At 44.1% G+C, this 21,937-nt stretch overlaps 1 protein-coding gene across 1 annotated transcript; it reads left to right on the top strand.

Moving 5' to 3' along the window:
- Positions 1-3,532: 3,532 nt before the first annotated feature.
- On the top strand, positions 3,533-21,932 carry LOC106587258 (cadherin-15). The gene is made up of 14 exons (XM_014175496.2): positions 3,533-3,791; positions 16,172-16,336; positions 16,773-16,928; positions 17,323-17,467; positions 17,577-17,758; positions 17,920-18,048; positions 18,234-18,419; positions 18,665-18,909; positions 19,029-19,171; positions 19,269-19,502; positions 19,609-19,848; positions 19,963-20,108; positions 20,217-20,411; positions 20,522-21,932. Exons 1-14 carry the CDS (start codon positions 3,723-3,725, stop codon positions 20,720-20,722), a joined length of 2,436 nt encoding a protein of 811 aa, XP_014030971.1. The 5' UTR covers positions 3,533-3,722; the 3' UTR covers positions 20,723-21,932.
- The last annotated feature ends 5 nt before the right edge of the window (positions 21,933-21,937 follow it).

Here is a 21,937-nt window from a genome sequence, read left to right on the forward strand (position 1 = left end):
TCAATAGTCTGTTTCACACTTTTGCTACAAATCACCTTATTATTTCCATAATAATTCCACTACCCCAAACAAGTAGATTTAAACAACCTTTAAACCACAGTGTAGCTGTGGATCTTGCCTCCCAGAACCATGCTGGATGGACAGCTTTAGTACACTGGGAAACATGGTGTAATGCAGGGCCGTGCACAGACCTTTCAGGGGACAGGTACTCAAACTGAAAAAAGGGCATACGCCTATTGTTTTTGTAATTTATCTTCAAAGCTCTTTATCTTCAAAGCTCTCTCTCTAACTTCAGAATGTAATATTCATAATCTTGTAACTCAAGATATATGGCTGGCTGGCTAGTGGCTTGTGTGGATATTTTAGTATAGACTAGGCCTACCTGTGTTTCTGCTGCCGACTGAGGAAGGAATGGAGCTAAGGTCGGACGGAGGGTCGTTGATGCAGCCACTCCCCTCTGTCGCTGGAACCTGGACTCAGGTGTAAATGTAACATAGTAAATGTAAATCTGTCTGCCTCCATTTTGTTTGATATTTTACGTTTTGAATGTTATGTATAAATTCGTTGATGTCCATCATCCATTTCGTATGATATATAATGAATTACAATTCGTACAATATGTTACGAATTTGCAATACATATGATATGTCATGAATTCCAATTTGATGTGGCTAACGTTAGCTAGGTGGCTAACGCTTACCTATGGGTTGCTAGACGTTTGCGTTATATGCCCACCAATCCACCCCCACCAACCACCCACCTTTCATTTTTGCTGTCGCCCTTTCTTGCAGTCAAATTAACAAATCGCCCTCTATTGGCCTCATAGGTGGAATGTTATGAATTTTTTCATAATTAATAAACATTCTTCTTTTTTACTCTGAAAATCCAGTGTTTCTATGTCAAACGGTTTAGTTATATTTCAGTCTTCTGTGATGTATATAGTGTTATATTGGGATGCAAACTCAAAATTGAATACATTTCAACTCTACATCTGACATGGTACAATTGTCTTCTTTTTTGTTGTTGTTGCCCATAACCCCGAGTGTAAGGTGTTTACTTTTATTTCCAAGTAGATTTGTTTAAGACTACCAATAAACACAATGTGTGACCCTGATTTACCTTGCTGCAGTAAATTAAGTAACCTTCTGTCTTAGTATATAACCATACCAAACGTAACATATGATACTAATTTGACTGTCCCAGATTTACATTTAGTATGTTACATCTAGTCTATGAGACCAGGCTGGTCGCTCTGGTTCTCTCTGCTGCACATGTCAGCGAATCAGACCGAATATTCATGATGATGTACAGTATATTAAGCGTTAATCAAATGTTATACAACTGGTGGGTCTGATCCTGAATACTGATTGGTTAAAACCACATTCCAGCTGGTGACTGTCTATTCCACAAGTTACCACCAACTAAATCTATGACGTTAAAATGCCTATTTACTCTGTTCCATCTGATTGTGCAATCCACTGTCTCATCAGCCCAGGCAGGGAAGTTATAAACCTGATCTCCACTATAAAAAGCATCTAGACATTCTCTCACATTTCTTTTAGACTAACTTTTAGTTTTCAAAAGGGGAGATTTGTATAAACCTTACTGTCTGTCTCTCTGACATTTGCAACATTGTTTCAATTTTCAAATTCCATCTCCAGCTGTCCCATAGTAATGAATGTGTCGGGAGTCAGGATGAGACAGACAGGCAGGCAGCATTTCTCAGCAAGTCGAAATCATGAATCAGCTGGCATAATGTTTATGAATATATACAAATAAATGTCAATTAAAAAAAGGTCAAACAAAACAAAGTGCAGCTAGTTTACAGTCTTTCCAGCTTCAGTCTGTGTGATTGTGTTAGCTGTGTTGTTGGTTAACTCCTCTGAACAACAGTGTCCTAACGAGAGAGCACATTTTCTATGCCAGGCGGAATCGCGCCTCATTAGCTCATTGTTATGGATTTATTCAAATCAATGTCACTAGAAAACCGCTTAAACAAATGCAAATGCAGATACTTTGCTGTTATTCCGGCTGATGTGACTGTACGTTAGCTGTAGTTGGCTAGCTAGCAAGCAAGGAATAAGAACAGTTTCCAGCCAGTATAGCAAGGAACATTTAGAACGAACGACTGGGTCGTGTCCATAGATACAGAACAAAAAGACTGAACGACTGGGTCGCGTCTCTAGCAACCAAATCGATAGAACGAATGTGCAAGTGCCTGGTGTAAAGGTGTAATGTGTTTACTCCCAACTACTCATTTTAACGTCTGACCCTAGAGAACACTCAGAGACAGGGGTGATGAACATTGAGAGTAGCGTAGAGAACAGTCTGGTTTTCAGATCCCTCGCGGCTCCCCCGTTCTCCCCTCAGTCTCCCCTCTCCTCACCTCTGGCCGCCTCATATCAATCAGCAGTCAGCACACAGGGTGAAAAACAGAGATCAGTAAGTGAGCAGCACTCTCTGAGGAGAAAAACAACAGTCTGGACTGGGTGAGAGGCCTAGCTCCACAAACGTAACACTACCTCCTCCTCTCTGCTCTTTAAAGACTCCTCACAACAGCAGAGTCAGGCACCCTTCAAGGATGCTTTTTGAGAGATTCAGCACATTGAAAGATCCCCCACTGCCATAAAAGAAGTGCCATACTATAATGCACAGAGAGCAGTAGATCTTCTTCACCCGCTGTTTTGACATGGCGTTCCAAACAGCTGAAAATGAAAGGGTGTTGGGAAAATGGTCTGTATTTCTGAGGGCCCAACATACACATAACAGAACTGCATGGACAGTAAAGGTTCCATATGCACGCTTAGGACATTTAATTACCTCCAGCTGGGCAACAGGCTTGTGTCTGTGCCAGAGTTAGTGAAAAGCAGATGACCTGTTCAGAACAGTAGAGAGAGGACCTTCACTAACTGAATTGAGGGAGTTCAGTCAGATGACGTAGTTGTGGACATGTGTTCTGTTTGCAACAATGAATATTTTATTAGTACATTGAGGGTGAGTGCAATGTTAAGTGTGAGTGTGTACATACAGTAGAGGCTCCTCCTGGGCTGTGTGGCCCAGGGTCAGGGACAGCAGGCAGGCCAGAGCAGAGCAGTGACAGACTGAACACTTCTGCTGAGGACTGACCTTCCCCAGGGCTCTCTCCACACAGTACAGCCACCAGCTGCTCTTCCGCTCTCCTCTCCACACTCCTTTATTTCCCTCTTTCTCCCTCGTTCCCTCACTATCTCGTTCTCTTTCTATCTTTATGTTTCTCTCCATCTCTCCTTTACTCTTTCTCTCCCCTCTGTCCCTCTCTTTACGTTTTCTTTCTCTCTCTCTCGCTCTCTTTCTCGCTATCTCAATCTCTCTCTATATATCCATCTTTCTCTCTCTCGCCTTTTCTCTCTCTCTATCTCTCTCTCTGCATCCAGTGACCCCCCTATTTCCCTACCCATAGCTGGGGTGTGTCCCAGTTGGAGACTCGGAGGGCTAGGGGGTTAGAATTTCAGACTTCAGCCCTCCCATGCACCCCAGCGCACATGTGCTGTCACTCAATCGCCTCTGCACTCACTGCCCAGAGAGAGAGAGAGGGAGAGACACAGGGGGTTTGGATTTGAGACATTTGGTTCCATTGCCCAGTACTGTCAGGAACCCTGAGCTTCTCCTAAAACTGGTTTGAGAAAGAGGATCCACCGTGGTCATTGGGTACAGTACGTTTTGGGGTTCGTTGAGAAGATCACATGCTGGCACAGGAGATGACATCAAGAGGGTTGGCAGTGCTGTGTGTGCTGGTGGCTGGCCTTGGTCAGGTAGGAAACATCATACTACTCTGAGTACTGTGGTGTCACTCTATGGGCTTCATGGCCTACACTTTCTTAAATCACACAGAATTGGAACCATTTCAACTTCAGGCTATAATATATGCCATTTAGCAGACACTTATCCAAAGCGACTTAGTCATCGTGCATATATTTTACATATGGCTGGTCCTGGGAATCGATCCCACTCCCGTGGTGTTACAAGCACCATGCTCTACCAACTGAGCTACAAAGAGCTACATTTGATATTTTCTCACAGTCTGCTTGTCAGACTTGCAGTTTAAATGTGATTTAAGTCGTTTTAGCTGTGTTTGTTCTATATTTCCACAGTTAGGGGTTAGCTGTGGTGGGACAAACTTTTAGCTGTTTATTTAGTAAATCTATGGTTTATGTTTGAATTTATGAAATATGCTTTGTTTAACATAAACTGATTTTCATCAATAGAAGTGATAAACATCATGTGAAGAGGTGAATGTGGCTATTGGCTAATCTAAACATTTCAGAACCGTTGTAGATCAGATGATGAATACTCTTGTAAATTACCAACGAATACTGATGTTTTATACATCAGGCGGAAATCAGGGCTCGACTGTTAGCAGGCTTGTCATCAACACCATTTATAAGACACATAATGGATGACATTGTAAACAGACATTTTACTAACATAACTTCAAAACTCATTCAGTCACTACGGCTGTTTATACATGTAATGGAACCCAGGTTGGAGACTTAGACAATTGGCCCTCAGTAACCTCTTCTGTTGAATGGCCTGAAATCATTATGGATGTTGCAGGTTTGCAGCTAATTCATTTCCAAAAGTATGGATAGCAACACTTCAAACTATTTTTTAAGCAATGACTTTGAATTGATGATGGCAGAGTGTGTAGCCTACTGTATATTTCTATAATGACAAAGTTCTGAAATGGGTAAGGGCAACTATCTGAGTCACATTTTCTTTATTAGTGTATCCAATTCGAGAAGCACATGGTAAACGACATAAGCTGTAGAAGATGGTCGTAATAGATCATTGAAACAGCCGCGGGGAATGCCAGTTAGTTACAGTTTGCCGCCGGCCATCGGCCATGTGTCTTACTGTGATTTAGAGGAACAGGTATGTGATGACGCAACCTATGGGCCTTAGCTTGCATCACAAAATGTGTAATCTGAAAGTAATACACTAAGTACAAACACGTACCAAAGAACATGAACACCAGGATCATCAACAATAGACTATAGCCCAATGCCCACTCCACACTTGAAGGCCCATACATACATATTCATGATTTGGATTATCCATATACTTCAAATCAAATGTCATTAGTCACATGTGCCGAATACAACAGGTGTAGACCTTACAGTGAAATGCTTACTTACAAGCCCCTAAACAACAATGCAGTTTAAAAAATATGAATAAGAAATAAAAGGAACAAGTCATTAAAGAGCAGCAGTAAAATAACAATAATGAGACTATATACAGGGAGTACCGGTACAGAATCAATGTGCGGGGGCACCGGCTAGTCGAGGTAATTGAGGTAATATGTACATGTAGGTAGAGTTATTAAAGTGACTATGCATAGATAATAACAGACAGTAGCAGCGGCGTAAAAGAGGGGGTGGGGCGCAATGCAAATAGTCTGGGTAGCCATTTGATTAGATGTTCAGGAGTCTTATGGCTTGGGGGTAGAAGCTGTTTAGAAGCCTCTTGGACCTAGACTTGGCACACCGGTACCGCTTGCCATGTGGTAGCAGAGAGAACAGTCTATGACTACGGCAGCTGGAGACTTTGAACATTTTTAGGGCCTTCCTCTGACACCGCCTGGTATAGAGGTCCTGGATGGCAGGAAGCTTGGCGCCAGTGATGTACTGGGCCATACGCACTACCCTCTGCAGTGCCTTGCGTCGGAGGCCGAGCAGTTGCCATACCAGGCAGTGATGCAACCAGTCAGGATGCTCTCGATGGTGCAGCTGTAGAACCTTTTCAAGAACTGAGGACCCATGCCAAATCTTTTCAGTCTCGTGCGGGGGAATAGGTTTTGTCGTGCCCTTTTCACAACTGTCTTAGTGTTCTTTGACCATGTTAGTTTGTTGGTGATGTGGACACCAAGGAACTTGAAGCTCTCAATCTGCTCCACTACAGCCCCGTTGATGAGAATGGGGGCGTGCTCGGTCCTCCTTTTCCTGTAGACCACAATCATCTCCTTTGTCTTGATCATGTTGAGGGAGAGGTTGTTGTCCTGGCACCACACGGCCAGGTCTCTGACCTCCTCCCTATAGGCTGTCTTGTCATTGTCAGTGATCAGGCCTACCATTGTTGTGTCATCGGCAAACTTAATGATGGTGTTGGAGTCGTGCCTGGCCGTGCAGTCATGAGTGAACAGGGAGTACAAGAGGGGACTGAGCACGCACCCCTGAGAGGCCCCTGTGTTGAGGATCAGCGTGGTAGATGTGTTGTTATCTACCCTTACCACCTGGGGGCGGCCCGTCAGGAAGTCCAGAATCCAGTTGTAGAGGGAGGTGTTTAGTCCCAGGGTCCTCAGCTTGTTGATGAGCTTTGAGGGCACTATGGTGTTGAACGCTGAGCTGTAGTCAGTGACTAGCATTCTCACATCGGTGTTCCTTTTGTCCAGGTGGAAATGGGCAGTGTGGAGTGCAATAGAGATTGCATCATCTGTGGATCTGTTAGGGCGATGCAAATTGGAGTGGGTCTAGGGTTTATGGAATAATGGTGTTGATGTGAGCCATGACCAGCCTTTCAAAGCACTTCATGGCTACAGACGTGAGTGCTACGGTTCGGTAGTCATTAAGGCAGGTTACTTTAGTGTTCTTAGGCACAGGGACTATGGTGGTCTGCTTAAAACATGTTGATATTACAAACTCGGACAGGGAGAGGTTGAAAATGTCAGTGAAGACACTTGCCAGTTGGTCAGCGCATGCTCGTAGTATACGTCCTGGTAATCAGTCTGGCCCTGCGGCCTTGTGAATGTTGACCTGTTTAAAGGTTTTACTCACATCGGCTGCGGAGAGAGTGATCACACAGTCGTCCAGAACAGCTGGTGCTCTCATGCATGTTTCTGTGTTATTTGCTGATGGATCGTCGGAGGGCATAGCGGGATTTCTTATAAGCTTCTGGGTTAGAGTCCCACTCCTTGAAAGCTGCAGCTCTAGCCTTTAGCTCAGTGCGGATGTAGCCTGTAATCCATGGCTTCTGGTTGGGGTATGTACGTACGGTCACTGTGGGGACAATGTCATCAATGCACTTATTGATGAAGCCAATGGCTGATGTGGTGTACTCCTCAATGCCATCGGAAGAATCCCTGAACATATTCCAGTCTGTAGCTTATCATCTGCTTCATATGACCACTTTTTTATAGACCGAGTCACTGGTGCTTCCTGCTTTAATTTTTGATTGCAAGCAGGAATCGGGAGGATAGAATTATGTAATCTATTTCAGTAATCTATCTGTGAGTGGACCGATGTGAGAGACCTAAAACCACAGAACAAGATCCTTCATACCAGAGGATCCTAGTTACTCTGGTTACATACAGCACATCAGATAACTATTTTAGCTCTGTGTGTAAGTTTAACCTATGTGAGTTTGAGGTGTTACAACCCAGTGAGTGGAAAGTGGCTGGTGAGATTTCACAAACACCTACTACATCTACCCCAATGGGAGGAAGGTTGTGTTGTTTTTGAGAATATCCCTGGGAAAGAGGGTTGTGTTGCCTACAGAGCGTGGGCTCTGTTCATAGAGGCGGTCATGTTGGCCAGCAGCTGTTCGCAGATGCGATCTTGATGCCATTTGTCCTGCTCAGTAATCCCCGCAGCGGAAAGAGGAGTCGGCCACTCCCTAAACCATGAAATCAGGGACAAATCCGTCCATAAAGCAGCAGCCGGTGCTGAGTTCATGCTCATTGGAAGAAATCACTCAGTACAGCTGCTCAGCGTCTGAATCACAGGCCTGTTCTGTCTGTGTGGATGCTTTCTGTTTTACACAGACTTGGGTTTCAGGAACAGGAAGGGACTCCACTACAGGGGCAGAATCAACATTAAAACCACTATGCCAGTGCACTGTTACCAGAGATTATCTTTCGCAAGGGCTCTTTCCCAATTCATATTTCCTTGATTGCTGGCATCCACTCTCCTCACCTCTTTCTCAAAGATCTGAGTGGATAGGCCTTGGATCTTCCCCTCCAATGTGAGGTGAGGAGAAAGGGCACGAAGATGAAGGAAAGACAAATTAGGAAAGAGACAATGTTGTAACAGGCTTTGGTGTTACCTCCATTTTCACCAGCTGAGTCATTGACCAATTAGTGACCCTTCAAAGGATAGGGTCTCTCTCTTCATGTTGTTAGAAAACAGGTTCCATTTAGTCTTTGTGTTCATGTTCCATTCACAACAGATGTGACAAACATTACATGGAAAGGAACAGGAAAATACATTTTTGAAATGGGACACTTGTTATCCCATCTCATTCAGAGCACCTGATGCCTTGCATCAAAGGATGTTTTCTCTCTGACACAAAAGGTCATGTATTTTCTTTTGAATGAGATAAGGGAATGGCAGTGGCAGACAAGGCTGATGGAACAAAAACAGCAGTGTTAATGGGCACAGTAATGGTCTCTCCTTGGACTTCTATCATGACCCTCTGAAAGAGGACTGACCCTGGAGCGAAGAAGGGGTAGTGGTAGAGGTGGTGGTGGTAGGGGTGGTGGTGGTGGTAGGGGTGGTGGTGGTAGGAGTGGTGGTGAGGGTGGTGGTTGTGGTAGTAGGAGTGGTGGTGGTAGGGGTGGTGGTAGGAGTGGTGGTGAGGGTGGTGGTGGTAGGAGTGGTGGTGAGGGTGGTGGTGGTAAAGGTGGTGGTGGTGGTGGGAAGACTCCTGAGCCAGAGCTGGGAGAGAGAAATAACGATGACATCATGAGATGAGGAAGTGGTTTCGGTCCTGGTACAACCTCCCAGGTTTATATAAAATTGCACGCCAAATTAACAAGCGCTATTTTCACTCCCACACTCTGGGTGCGGAGTCCTAAGTAACTCTCATCGTTCCCATTAGGTCAGCATTCATGAAGCTCAGACATCTGCTTTTGTGAAACCCTGGCCCGTACCCCCAAAAATAGGAGGCCCAAGAAGCCATAGCTGAGGGGGTGGGAAGCGAGGTAGATAGCTGCTCATTACAAGACAATGAATGAGCCTTTGGAACAGTGACGAAGGGGGACCATGAGGGGAACAGGGGCACCTGTCTGACCCTCCACCCCATGGCCAGAGGGATTGTCAGGCATGCTGCCTGCATTCTCTCCCTCTTCCCCTCCTGCTCATGCTGTGGCACTCTGGCCAGCTCACATACACAGACTGTACCTCCACTCAGCTAGCACATGGCTGACTCAGGGGTCTACTTTCTATTCTATTTTAGAGAGGCAAGTCTCTAAAGCTATGACTTACTGTTTGAATCTGTAACAAAGCAGACATAGAATTGGAACTCTAGCAAAATCACACTGTAATTATAAAAGCCTTATGTTTCTGTCTAGATATGAATGAGTAACGGCAAATATCTGTGTCTCTTGCACTGACTATGTCCAGCCGCGGTAAATGGAGGGAATTAAGCAAAAATAAGTGTTTTATCACACAGCAGCTACTACTGTAAACCAAAAATACACATTTCAAACAGAGTTACTACTCTCATGACATACCTCATACAGTTGGTGCAAGCTTGTAATAGCTCTGAAGATATAAGGGAAGGGCATCAGTCATGCTCCCCCACCATGTCCCATCCATGGGTGTGTGTGTGTAACTTTTTTTCTCTCTCTCATTTTCAAGGCACTTGTTTTTTGTTGTTGTTTATCATTTGAAATCCCTCCCTCGACTGAGCATCCTTGACTCAAAAGCATGAATTGGAATAATTTCATCCTTGGATACTATAGTAGACAACGGCATAATGTTCTATCTACCAAGCCTCAGTAAATAATTGTCCACTCCATGGGACAGATGTTGGTCTCTTAGCAGCTAAGTTTCATTCACAAAATGCAGGATCTAAATGAGTCTGAGAGATTGGCACACTTTCAAAGCTATTTTTAGAGACAACCGAGAGAGTTGCCAAGGGTCCTTGCTGCTGGCACTACCCATGACAGTGTGACAGTCTCGCTTCAGCTCCTCAGTGTGGGGTCAGTCTGAGCAGTATTTTCGTCACAGCAACCAATTATTATGTCGAAACGTTGCCGCAAACCTTTTGACTGTAAACGTTATCACACACCGCGAATACATTTACATTTTTACATTTTAGTCATTTAGCAGGCGCTCTTATCCAGAGCGACTTACAGTAGTGAATGCATACATTTCATACATTTTTTTCTCCGTACTGGTCCCCCGTGCGAATCGAACCCACAACCCTGGCGTTGCAAACACCATGCTCTACCAACTGAGCCACATGGGACCATCCTGGATGTTTTGATTGTGAAATACACAGTGATTTTGAAATACAACTATGCAGAGTATCTCAATAAATTGTATCTCAAGCTTGGTGTTGACCTTGATATCAGCAACACTGACTGCAATAACACATCTGTTCTGATACTTTAACTTCCCCAATACGTTTGCCAGCTTATTCCCTCCTCTTGGCCGTGTCATTAACCAGGCTGCAAATCAACACAAATAAACAAATGAAAGGTTGTGTATAAAGTATGATCTGGTTTGGTACCGCGAAACACTTTATGTCAACAGCAGACTCATAGATAAAGGTTCCTTACTCTATCTACCTACTTCAGAGCGCAGTACTCCTCACTGTGTTAACGGGGGGTGTTGACCCCCAAGAGACACCAGGCAACTGCTGGCCACAGGGTGAGAGGCCAAGGTGTAAAAGTATCGGGAAAAAGTCCCTAAAACAGTTCATGTTGGTGAGAAGAAAGACAAGGTCTGCTGTCCTTCACCCTAGCTGTCAGAGGTGACTGGTGCTAATTGGTAAGATGACTCCTAGGTGTAGCCCAGTCCATGCTGAACTGGAAAAGAGGTGGAAACATTACAGAGCCCTCCTGGGTTTGTTGGCCACCCAGATGGAGTAGAGACCACAGGAGATAACACAATGATTTTAACTGGGTCTGTCTACCGATCCTCTTCAGAATGTAGCAGGCTCTTTCCAAATTAGACCTCGAGTCCCATTCAACAACCTGATCTCACGAAACTAAACAGGATCACAGTGGTCAGTTCTGGTTCACAAGGCTAGCCCGCAACATCTATTTCTCTAATTCTGATAGTATATGCTATTACTTGAGTTATTCTTCCTGAGCTGTTGTTGTATTCAATCAAAACCAGTAACCCCACAACAACAAAAAGCCAGTTTGAATTCATAAGTTGCCGAGCAGAGCGGATGAATCAGGAATTCAACAGGAATGTAGTTTCAGTCTTAACCGCGTCATCCAGTTACAGATTTTGATTGAACAGGGCCTTTTGCCTCTGACTGGCCGTAGCTTGATCTCTGATCTGTGATCAGAGCGGTAGTGGAAGGTGAGAAGGATTTGCTGTCTAGCCTGGTATGTGAGTGTAAACATCTCTGTATGAGCGTAGGGAGGCTATACCAGTGGCTTAGGGTCGGGGTCAGGAATATAGAGCACTCTAAGTATAGTCTGCTCCTAACTCAGCCTGCACAGGGCACTCATAGTTGACATTCTCCTCAGACTGTACGTTACAGCAGCGTGACAAAGTGCCAGTATGCCATGTCTCCAGGCCTAAGAGACAGGGAAGGGCCACCATGTCCCAATACACAATAGTGATTCAATCTAATAATGTATTTCGCATATCAGTGTCTTTATGTATGGAAAGAGTCACATGAGGAATGGGCTATGGTCAATGTTCCATATTCTGTTTAGTTGTATTAGCATGTTATTACTCTGTAATTACAAGTTGTTACTACAGACTTCAAGATTGACGATGAAGAGCTGAATGAGAACAAAAAGTGTTATCTTTCCTTTATCTTTTTAGCAAGCAAATTTTTATATAGACATCTGCCAATGACCGTGATCATCTTGTTACCACTAAATGCTGAGATTTTTCTTCTGAGGAGTGATGACAGGCGGTGTCTTTCTTAAGGAATGTGTGTTTGAATGTGTGTGTGAAGAATTCTGTCAGAGCGGATTCGTAAGGTGACCCCCAACCCCTAGTCAGGTGCAAAGTTGAACATAAAGGGGAGTCTGTAAGTGTGAGAAAGAGAGAGGGTGGGAAAGCATGGGAACTAAATCTATAGGTGACAGCTGGTGTGTGTGTGTCTGAGTGTGTCTGAGTGTGTCTGAGTGTGTGCTTGAGATAAAGGCAGAGCGTGCGTGATAGAGAATGAGAATGAACATGAGAGTAATTGTTTTCGGCAGGCATAATGGGACCCATGTCGTCCAAAAAGTTATACTTTTGACTCATAGAACATTCTTCCAAGAGTCTTGATGATCATCCAGGTGCTTCCAGGTGCTTTTTGGCAAACTTGAGTCAACTTTTTGGACAAGATGGGTCCCATTATATCTGACGAAAACCAAACACTGCATTCCACAGTAAGAACCTCATACCAACGGTCAAGCATGGTGGTGGTAGTCTGATGGTTTGGGGATGATTTGCTGCCTCAGGACCTGGATGACTTGTCTTAATAGAAGGAACCATGAATTCGGCTCTGTATCAGATAATTCTACAGAAGAATGTTAGGCCATCCATCTGTGAGCTGAAGCTGAAGCGCAGCTGGGTCATACAGTAAGGCAATGATCCAAAACACAATCAATTCTACATGAAAAAAAAGTTCTACATCTAAAAAGCAACAAATTTGAGGTTTTGGAATGGCCTAGTCAAAGTCCAGACCTAATCCCAATTGAGATGTCGTGGCAGGACTTGAAACGAGCAGTATATGCTTAAAAACCCTGTCGCTTAGTTAAAGCAGTTCTGCATGGAACAGTGGGCAAAATTTCCTCCACAGTGACGTGAGAGACTGATCAACAACTACAGGAAGCGTTTGGCTGCAGACATTACAGCTAAAGGTGGCACAACCAGTTATTTAGTGTAAGGGGGCAATTACTTTTTCACACAGGGGAATTCGGTGTTGCATAGCTGTTCATTAAATAAATAAAATAAGTATCATATTTTTGGGGTTATTTGTAAACTCAGGTTCCTTTTGTATAATATTAGGTTTTGGTTGAAGATCTGATAACATACAGTATCAAAAATATACAAAAGTACAGAAAATCAGAAAGGGGGCTAATACTTTTTCACGGCACTGTATGCATACTGTATTTGTATTCCTAGATGTGAAATCCATAGATTAGGTAACTCAGTAACATCTTTGATATTGTTGCATGTTGCGTTTATATTTTTGTTCAGTGTACAATATACACTGAGTATACAAAACATTAAGAACACCTGCTCTTTCCATGACATAGGTGACCAGGTGAATTGGTTCGTTATTGATGTCACTTAATAAATCCACTTCAATCAGTGTGGATGAAGGGGAGGAGACAGGTTAAAGAAGGATTTTTAAGCCTTGAGACATGGCTTGTGTGTGTGCCATTCAAAGGCTGAATGGGGAAGACAACAGATTTAAGTGCCTTTGAATGGGGTATGGTAGTACAACCTGGTCTCAGACCATTTCGTATTATTCTGTACGTGAATCCGAGATACTCCATTTAGTATGGTATATTACGTTTCGTATGGTATGTATTTATTTGTGGATGTCCATCACCTATTTCGTATGACATGTTATGAAATACAATTCGTATTATATGACACGAATTTCAAAAACGTACAATATGTTATGAATTTGCAAAACATACCACAGTTGAAGTTGGAAGTTTACATACACTTAGGTTGGAGTCATTAAAACTTGTTTTTCAACCACTCCACACATTTCTTGTTAACAAACTATAGTTTTGGCAAGTCGGTTAGGACATCTACTTTGTGCATGACACAAGTAGCCGCTCAGGAAGGAGACGCGTTCTGTCTCCTAGAGATGAACGTACTTTGGTGCGAAAAGTGCAAATCAATTCCAGAACAATAGCAAAGGACCTTGTGAAGATGCTGGAGGAAACAGGTACAAAAGTATCTATATCCACAGTAAAATGAGTCCTATGTCGACATAACCTGAAAGGCCGCTCAGCAAGGAAGAAGCCACTGCTCCAAAACCGCCATAAAAAAGCCAGACTACGGTTTGTAACTGCACATGGGGACAAAGTTCATACTTTTGGAGAAATGTCCTCTGGTCTGATGAAACTAAAATAGAACTGTTTGGCCATAATGACCATGGTTATGTTTGGAAGAAAAAGGGGGAGGCTTGCAAGCCGAAGAACACCATCCCAACCGTGAAGCACAGGGGTGGCAGCATCATGTTGTGGGGGTGCTTTGCTGCAGGAGGGACTGGTGCACTTCACAAAATAGATGGCATCATGAGGAAGGAAAATTATGTGGATATATTAAAGCAACATCTCAAGACATCAATCAGGAAGTTAAAGCTTGGTTGCAAATGGGTCTTCCAAATGGACAATGACCCCAAGCATACTTCCAAAGTTGTGGCAAAATCGCTTAATCGCTTAAGGACAACAAAGTCAAGGTATTGGAGTGGCCATCACAAAGCCCTGACCTCAATCCCATAGAAAATGTGTGGGCAGAACTGAAAAAGCGTGTGCGAGCAAGGAGGCCTACAAACCTGACTCAGTTACACCAGCTCTGTCAGGAGGAATGGGCCAAAATTCACCCAACTTATTGTGGGAAGCTTGTGGAATGCTACCCAAAACATTTGACCCAAGTTAAACAATTTAAAGGCAATGCTACCAAATACTAATTGAGTGTATGTAAACTTCTGACCCACTGGGAATGTGATGAAAGAAATAAAAGCTGAAATAAATCATTCTCTCAACTATTATCCTGACATTTCACATTGTTAAAATAAAGTGGTGATCCTAACTGACCTAAGACAGGGAATTTTTACTAGGATTAAATGTCAGGAATTGCGAAAAACTGAGTTTAAATGTATTTGGCTAAGGTGTATGTAAACTTCCAACTTCAACTGTATATGCTACTAATTTGCAAAACGTATGATATGTTACGAATTCTAGCTAGGTGGCCAATGTTAGCTTGCTGACTAACATTAGATAGGCTAGGGGTTGGGGTTAGGGTTAAGTTTAGGAGTTAGGTTAAGGTTAGCTAACATGCTAAGTAGTTGTAAAGTAGATAAAAAGTAGTAAGTAGTTGAAAAGTTGCTAATTATCTAAAATGCTAAGGTTGTTCCACCCATCCAACCACCCTACTTTCGTTTTTGCCTTAAGTAACCATCTGCCAAACGTAACATATCATACTAATTTGAGTGTCCAGGATTTACATTTACTATATTACGTCTAGTCTATGAGACCAGGCTGGATAGTAGGTGCCAGGAGAAACTGGTTTGTGTCAAGAACTGCAACACTGCTGGGTTTTTCACGCTCAACAGTTTCCCGTGTGTATCAAAAATGGTCCACCACCCAAAGGACATCCAGACAACTTGACACAACTCTGGGAAGCATTAGCGTCAACATGGGCCAGCATCCCTGTGGAACACTTTCAACACCTTGTAGAGACCATGCCTGATGAATCGAGTCCAAAAGGGGGGGGTGCAACTCAATATTATGAATGTATTCCTAATGTTTGGTATACTCAGTGTATGTCTCCACACACCTAGGCCTAGGCTATTGAGGGATTCAAGACAATGTCATTTTTTTATTGATCTCAGATTCTGTCTGTCATTGTAAAAGTAGCCTGTCATTTAGATCATTTGTGAGGTAAAGTCTCCGGTAAAGTCTCCAGTCATCTAAAATGATGTAGAATTGCATGAAATGCGCTTATAAAAGGCCACATTTTTCCCGGATGCTAGGCCACAAAATAATTGTCCCCATATGTGCAACTTATGCAAGCACCTTGCTTTATTATAAAAGTGACTTCTTTTGATACGTTCTGGTACTTCCGAGCACCCCCCCCCCCAGAGCACCCCCCCAGAGCACCCCCTCTTTTTGTTTCCGGCACCTCCCACTTTACAAATTAAGCGCTGGAGATGTAGTGTGTGAAAACTGAACGCATGCCTCTCCACCCCCTCACCCACTTTAGGGACGGGGCAGGGGGGGGTCACCATTCAACCACCACCAGGCCACAGAGAGAGGCCAGCTGCTGCACCCCCTCACCAACTGATATTAGTAGCCACAACACGACTACCAAAAATATACAAATGTATTTGGGTTCTGTACTCCTTGACATGAAGAATGTGAATCATGATTTCAATGACTTCATTCATCCAGAAATGTATGGCCCTCACTCTGACCATCTACATGGAAGTTGTCATTGAATGAATTGGGTATACTGGCTCTCTTAAATGAATCCCATTCTGTTGCCCCCAGGTCGGGAGCAGCGGCCAAGCGGGCAGGGAGGACCTGAACCCAGCGGTCCTGTATCCATGGAGACAGAGGAGCAGTGGGGGTCTGAGCAGGGTGAAGAGGGACTGGATCATCCCTCCAATCAGGGTGCTGGAGAACAGCAAGCAAGTCCCTGAAAACCTGGTCCAGGTACTGTATTACGACATCTCATCTATACTGATGTTAGGGCCTCTATATTGTACACATTAACTGATAAGAGTTTTGGCTAAGTGACTACAATGTAAATGTTAGGGTAACACTGACACTTTTTGGTCCAGTGAAAGTGATCTTACCAAACACGGTATGTAAGATCAGTCACGGGATCAAGACAACCCACTGCTCTCAGACTAAAGTGAACATGGTTATTATCCAGACAGGCAGCCCTTTAAACTGAGCATGAAAGAGCCACGCTGGCCTCTCTGACCTGCAGAACCACTAACCAGTTATGTGCTGTTGCTCTCCCTCTCTGTTCCCATCAGTGACCACATTCACATCTGGTACTCTATGTGCTGTTCTGTTCACTCTCCTCTCACCCTTCCAAGGAGATTCTCACCCAGACATCCTCCTGTGTTGTTTGTTCCTCCAGATCAAATCAGACAAGATTTTCACCGGAGAAGTGATCTACAAGCTGGAAGGACCAGGGGTTGACCAGGACCCTAAGAACCTGTTTGAGATAGACGATAAAACAGGCTGGATCAGGAGCATGATTCCTCTGGACAGAGAGAAATACAGAAGCTTCACGGTACAACTCACAGGAGAGACATTAGCACTATTGCCTTTGACACGAAAATTATACTATGTCGCTGCAGGTCAGCCAGAACCCTTCTTTTGTTTGGGTAACAAGGAATGTCACATGACATAATAGCATGTTATTCAATGTTAGCATGTCATTCAATGTTTTTCAACTAAACATCTACCACTGCGATTTTATTAAATTGACTGTCTTAGTTGAGTGAGGAAGGAAGTAGGTTACTATAGTGGGTTGTTTTCTTTGCAGGTATACATGAGCATCTGAATATAGACCCAAATCAAATCACAGTCAATAAACTGAGAATCGTGTAAGAGCAGCAAACACTATGAATGAAAAGAGGATGTCGAGAAACATATGAGTAATGTCCTGTTTCTGTTCTCTATAGCTGAAAGCCTTTGCCCTGTCGCCCAGTGGAGAGAGACTGGAGAATCCCTCCACCATTGAGATCGTAGTACTGGATCAAAATGATAACCGGCCCAACTTCTCCCAGAAAGAGTTTGCTGGATCCGTTTATGAATTCTCCGTACCAGGTAAACAGATGCATCACCTACACACACGGTGGATGTACACGCAGTCGGTACACAAAATGTCAACTGATTGGGTAGTGAACTGAGAGAGTGATTGATGTTGTTTTAACAGGCACATCTGTGATGTCTGTGACTGCGACTGATGCTGACGACCCAACCACAGACAACGCTATCCTGAGCTACTCCATCATTGGCCAGGAGAGCATCCCGCCTCTCCGCATCAATAAGACCATGTTTGGCATCAACAACGAGACAGGGGCCATTTACACACGAGACGTGGGGCTAGACCGGGAGGTAGGGGCTCTTCCTTTGTCTTTTCATTGACCCATTATTTAGGTCATGCCCTTTCTGGTTCAACAGAAGCACATTATTTTGAAAGGTGTTTGAAAGGAAAAACTAATTCATGTAAAATAATATACCATAAATGACTGTGAACGTCTGTGCATTCCTTACAGGTGGTTAAAGGTTTCAGGTTGATACTGCAGGTTGCTGACATGTCAGGCATGGGGTTAACCAGTCTTGCCAATGCTGTCATACATGTGATTGACATCAACAACAATCCACCACGATTCTCCTCATACCTGGTGAGTTTGACTGTTTAATCTCAGAAACTGTTAGCTCCCTTCCATCAATTGACTTTTATCAGATGATATAAACGATATGGACACATCATTCAGACCAGCTTCAAAATATAGACATGCACATTCACATGTGTTTATATAAACTAAACACAACACAACTGCTTTGTGTCTCTGTTTCCTGAATACAGTACACTATGTCAGCTGTGGAGAACAAAGTAGATTTCGTGATTGGCTGGGTCAACGCCACAGACAATGATGAGCCAGGGACAGGAAACTGGGAGACAAAATACACCATCGCCAAGGGCAACCCCTCGAGGAACTTTGCCATTCACACAGACCCTGTGACCAATGAGGGTATTCTGTCAGTGGTGAAGGTAAGCTATTCTCCATCCGGCAGGAGGACGGGAGGGAATGTGTGGGGGGACATTCTGGCTCCATGTTAGAATGACAAACATGACAATCAGTTAATCCAGTTTATATAGATCCTATATAGAGTATAGAGCATGTGTTCACACACAGTGGTCAGAGACAGGCCTTGATACATGACACTGTTACCCCATCTAGTGGTGACTAACTATTCAAGCTGTCTTTCAAAACCTCTGCCTTTTTTTAATTGCAGGCTCTGGACTACGAGTCCCAAGAGGTGTATACTCTGACTCTGACAGTGGAGAATGTGAACCCTCTCAGCATCAAGGCCCCCAAGAACCCCGTAAGCAGTGCCACAGTGGTGGTGACCGTGGTGAATGAGAACGAGGCCCCACGCTTTATTAAAGACCCCATAGAGATCTTGGTTCCTGAGTCTGTGGTCCCTGGCACAGTGCTGGCCAGTAACATCGCCTACGATCCTGATAATACAAAACTCAAGTAAGATTGGTGCACTGGAGAACTCTTTCATTTGTGTTTACACTGAATATATAAGAATATAAGTTTATATACTATCTGCATCTATAAGGAAATGAAAACATTGCTGTCATATCAATCAGGTATGACATACTCAGAGATCCTGAGGGATGGCTTAAAATCATTCACAATACTGGAGAAATCACAGCCAGGAAACCGTTCAATGTCCGCTCCCCTCACGTCAAGAACAACATTTACAATGCAGTCATCAGAGTCACAGACACAGGTGAGTATCCCGAGTTAGCCACTGCTTCACCTCACATAACTTGAGACATCAGGTCAAGCAGGAAGTGACAGTGAATAATGATGCCATTTCCTCCTAGATGCTGGTGGAATCTCGACCACAGCGTCTCTGGTGATCACGTTGTGGGAGACCAATGACTTCCTCCCTAAGCTGTTCCCCCTGATGGGGACGGTGTGCAGCGAGTCAGGCCGGAAGACATCTGGTCTGTTCCTGAGTGCTGTGGATGAGGACCTGCCCCCTCATGCTGAACCCTTCACCTTCCACCTGCAAGACATCAATGTGTCTGCCAACTGGACCATCATACAGGTCAATGGTAAGGACAGAATTAGACACTCCTATAGTCCACGCAGGATATGTTATGTCTTCTCATTCTAACTCCCTCTCTCTCTCTCTGTGTGTTTGTGTCGTTCTCTCTCTAGAGACTCATGCAGTGCTGCGACCCCTGGTAGAGCTGGAGACAGGAGAGTATGCTGTCACTGTGTTGGTGAATGACTCTGGCACCCCAAGTCTCGGTGCATACGCTCAGGTCAATGTGACTGTGTGTCCGTGTGGGAAAGACGGTGAATGTAAGGCCGAAGCTGCTGCCATATTCGGAACACGAGTTGGTGTCAGCTTCATCGCCTTACTGGTCATCATGGCCAGCATCGCACTCCTGCTCTGTAAGCTATACCTCATGTAAACCCTCACAACACCTGAACAAAGCACATCGCTACATGAACACACACATTTTCCCAAATGTTTCTGTGCAGTGAGACGGGTCTCTGTGTTCTCAGTGTTGCTGCTCCTGGCTGTAGCTGTGGGTAACTGCAGACGGCATCATATGAAGAAAGGAGAGGGGCTGCTGGTGGGGGATTCAGACGAAGACATTCGTGACAACGTCCTGAACTATGACGAGCAGGGTGGTGGAGAGGAGGATGAGGTCAGACATTATAACACGTCGCAGCTGGCAGAACCAAGTTATCTGGTGACAATATCACCTCTCTTGTCCTGTAGACACTTCATATTCCTCATCCTTTACTCTCACTAGAATGCCTTCAACATTGACCTACTGAGGAACCCAGCGGATGTGGGACCACTCCCAATATCCTTCTACCCACCCGTCTCTGGCATCCCCAGGGGAAAGCAGCCACTCAGGAAAGACTACCCAGACAACCTGCCCTCCCCCTCGTATCCACGGAAACCCCCAGCGGACCCCACTGACATTGAGGACTTCATCAATGACGTGAGAGAGAGGATTCCATCATGGCCCTGGACTATTGTTAGTCAGTTGAAATAAGAACGGTCCAAATCCCCAGAGAGAAACTAATGTATTTCTTGCCTGTGTCTCCACAGGGCCTGGAGGCAGCAGACCATGACCCCAACGTCCCTCCCTACGACACAGCTCTGATCTATGACTACGAGGGTGATGGCTCCCTGGCAGGCAGCCTGAGCTCCATCGCCTCAGCCAGCTCAGACGGCGACCAGGACTATGACTACCTCAACGACTGGGGACCACGCTTTAAGAAACTGGCCAACATGTACGACCCACGCTAAGGAGACTGCCTGGTTATTTAGCGACCAGTACACTTAACCGTAGCTTTATCTTCAGATGCCATCTATTTTCTCCTGAACTCCCCCCCAACTCCCTATTCTTCAACATACATCCTCCCTCTTCTTCTTGAAGCTAGAACCTGATATCATCCCCTCGGTGAAGGACAGGGTAGGATTTTGACTGATTGGCAGAAGGTTAGAGCAGATCTGTGTTCCTATTCCTTCATGTTTCCAATGGTCTCCAGTAGTGCATTAGCTCAATTCTTTAGGCTCTGTTGACACTACATATTGTCCTCCTCCAATCCCTCTGTTTGTAACTGTAAAGGTCACCGTTGTCATTTTCAGGACTATCATGGGTAATGTTGATATTCTCCTCACATTTCAGTGAGTTTCTGACAGGTTTGATGAGACAACCACACAGCATTCTGCAGCATATGAACGGATCACCTTGTGCTGAGTGGTATGTATGCGCGTGAATGGCGACGGGAGGGAAGGAAACATGGTAGAGCATAGCAATGAGAGGAGAGAAATATGCACTGTAGTCCTCCAGTCAGTCAGTCCATAGAGCCACTTAAAACCACAGTGGCTTTACCAGTCAGGTGTGTTGTCTTGAGGTTTCTCTAATCATTTTTGGTTTGTATTTTGTAGAAAGCTTTATATGTAGGAGGAATGTAGAGAAAGGTTGACCATGTACTTGAACAGTGATAGCAGAAAGGGATAAGCATGCTAAGGGGCACAGAACGTCTGTGGGATTGTACCCATGTCTGGTATTAACTTTTAAATACTCTATGTGACCACTACCATTTGAAAACATTTTGATTTTCCAAATGCTGTTAGTGTTATGTTTTCCTTTTTTTATAAATATTTCTGTACATATATTTTCCACTTCTTTTAGTTTTTTCCCCCTAACAATATTACATTAATCCTCAACTCCTAAAACAAAATCCACTTGGGAGGTCTATACACTTGATCATTTGTTAATTCTCCTGCCATTTCAGTTTGACACCTACAATTCTAACATTTGAAGCCAATAACCGACGCCTTTACATTTGAGGAGATATGGCTTGGTGGACGATTTTCCTTCCAACATCATGCAATACTCAAACTCCTGTGAGAACCAAATGGTTTGGATGTGACACTTTTGTTTTCTTGATTGACATGTATAAATTATTTACTGACATCTTTACACAATACATAAAAATGTTTCAAAGCAGTTGT

Source organism: Salmo salar, chromosome ssa26, assembly GCF_905237065.1.
Source record: "Salmo salar chromosome ssa26, Ssal_v3.1, whole genome shotgun sequence".
In the NCBI taxonomy this organism is placed as follows: domain Eukaryota; kingdom Metazoa; phylum Chordata; class Actinopteri; order Salmoniformes; family Salmonidae; genus Salmo; species Salmo salar.